Source organism: Phaethon lepturus, unplaced genomic scaffold (assembly GCF_000687285.1).
Source record: "Phaethon lepturus isolate BGI_N335 unplaced genomic scaffold, ASM68728v1 scaffold25404, whole genome shotgun sequence".
NCBI classification, from domain to species: domain Eukaryota; kingdom Metazoa; phylum Chordata; class Aves; order Phaethontiformes; family Phaethontidae; genus Phaethon; species Phaethon lepturus.
In genome coordinates this window covers 1835-2576 of record NW_010535834.1, presented here as the reverse complement: position 1 = coordinate 2576, position 742 = coordinate 1835, and the positions used below count along the sequence as shown (strand labels likewise).

Below are 742 nucleotides of genomic sequence, written 5' to 3'. Positions count from 1 at the left end.
GTCACCCTGTCCAGGGCACACAGGGGGATGGCTGGTCACCCAGAGCTGAGAGCACAGGCCACAGCTGCCTGGGGTACCCACCCTGCCTCGGGACCAGGGTAGCAAGGCAGGCCAGGAGCTGCCCCTCTGTGGGGGCATGGTCCAGCCAGCAGCGCCCAGCCCAGGCAAACCTTTTTTTTGGGCCCAGCCCCAGCTCGTACACCCCCACTCTATCCCCTGTGGTGGGCTGGCGGCCCCGGTGGCCCGCAGCCTTCCTGGGGGAGTAGAGGGCCTGGGCCCCGGCTGCTCTGCTGGGTGCCAGGGCTACAGCCAGAGAAAGAAGGCACCACGGCCACGCTGGGGCACTTGGGTGGAGAACAGGGGCCCCTGTCCCCCCCATTGGTGGGGAGGTCAGCAGGGGGTAGGACCCCACCAAGGCTGGGCAGCCGGCGAGCGGAGGGCAGGGGGGCCACAGAGCAGCACTGCATCCCTGCTCTGGGCATGGTGGGGCCAGCGAATGCCTGGTGGGGGGGTCCCCACCATGGTGGGAGGGGATGTGGGGCACCGTCATGCTGTCAGGTTGTGGGCAGACTTGGAGGCACTCTGGGCTCTCTGGATAACAGCTGGGCACTTCTCCCGCCGCAGCAGCTTGTTGTTCTCGAAGAAGCCCTCGTTGCGGGGCACTCCATGGGAGCCGTCGGGGAAGGTCAGGAGACCTGGGGAAGGGAGGGGGGGAAGGTCCAGGAGGGATGGGGCAGGGGGC

General features: G+C 68.3%; 1 protein-coding gene across 1 annotated transcript in view; it reads right to left on the bottom strand.

Annotated features, from left to right (window-relative positions):
* Positions 1 to 546: 546 nt before the first annotated feature.
* The window catches only part of MORN4 (MORN repeat containing 4), a 760-nt gene continuing 564 nt past the window's right edge, over positions 547 to 742 (bottom strand). The window contains exon 4 of the mRNA XM_010285993.1: positions 547 to 695. Coding sequence (XP_010284295.1) covers positions 547 to 695 — 149 coding nt within the window. The remainder of the gene's footprint in view (positions 696 to 742) is intronic.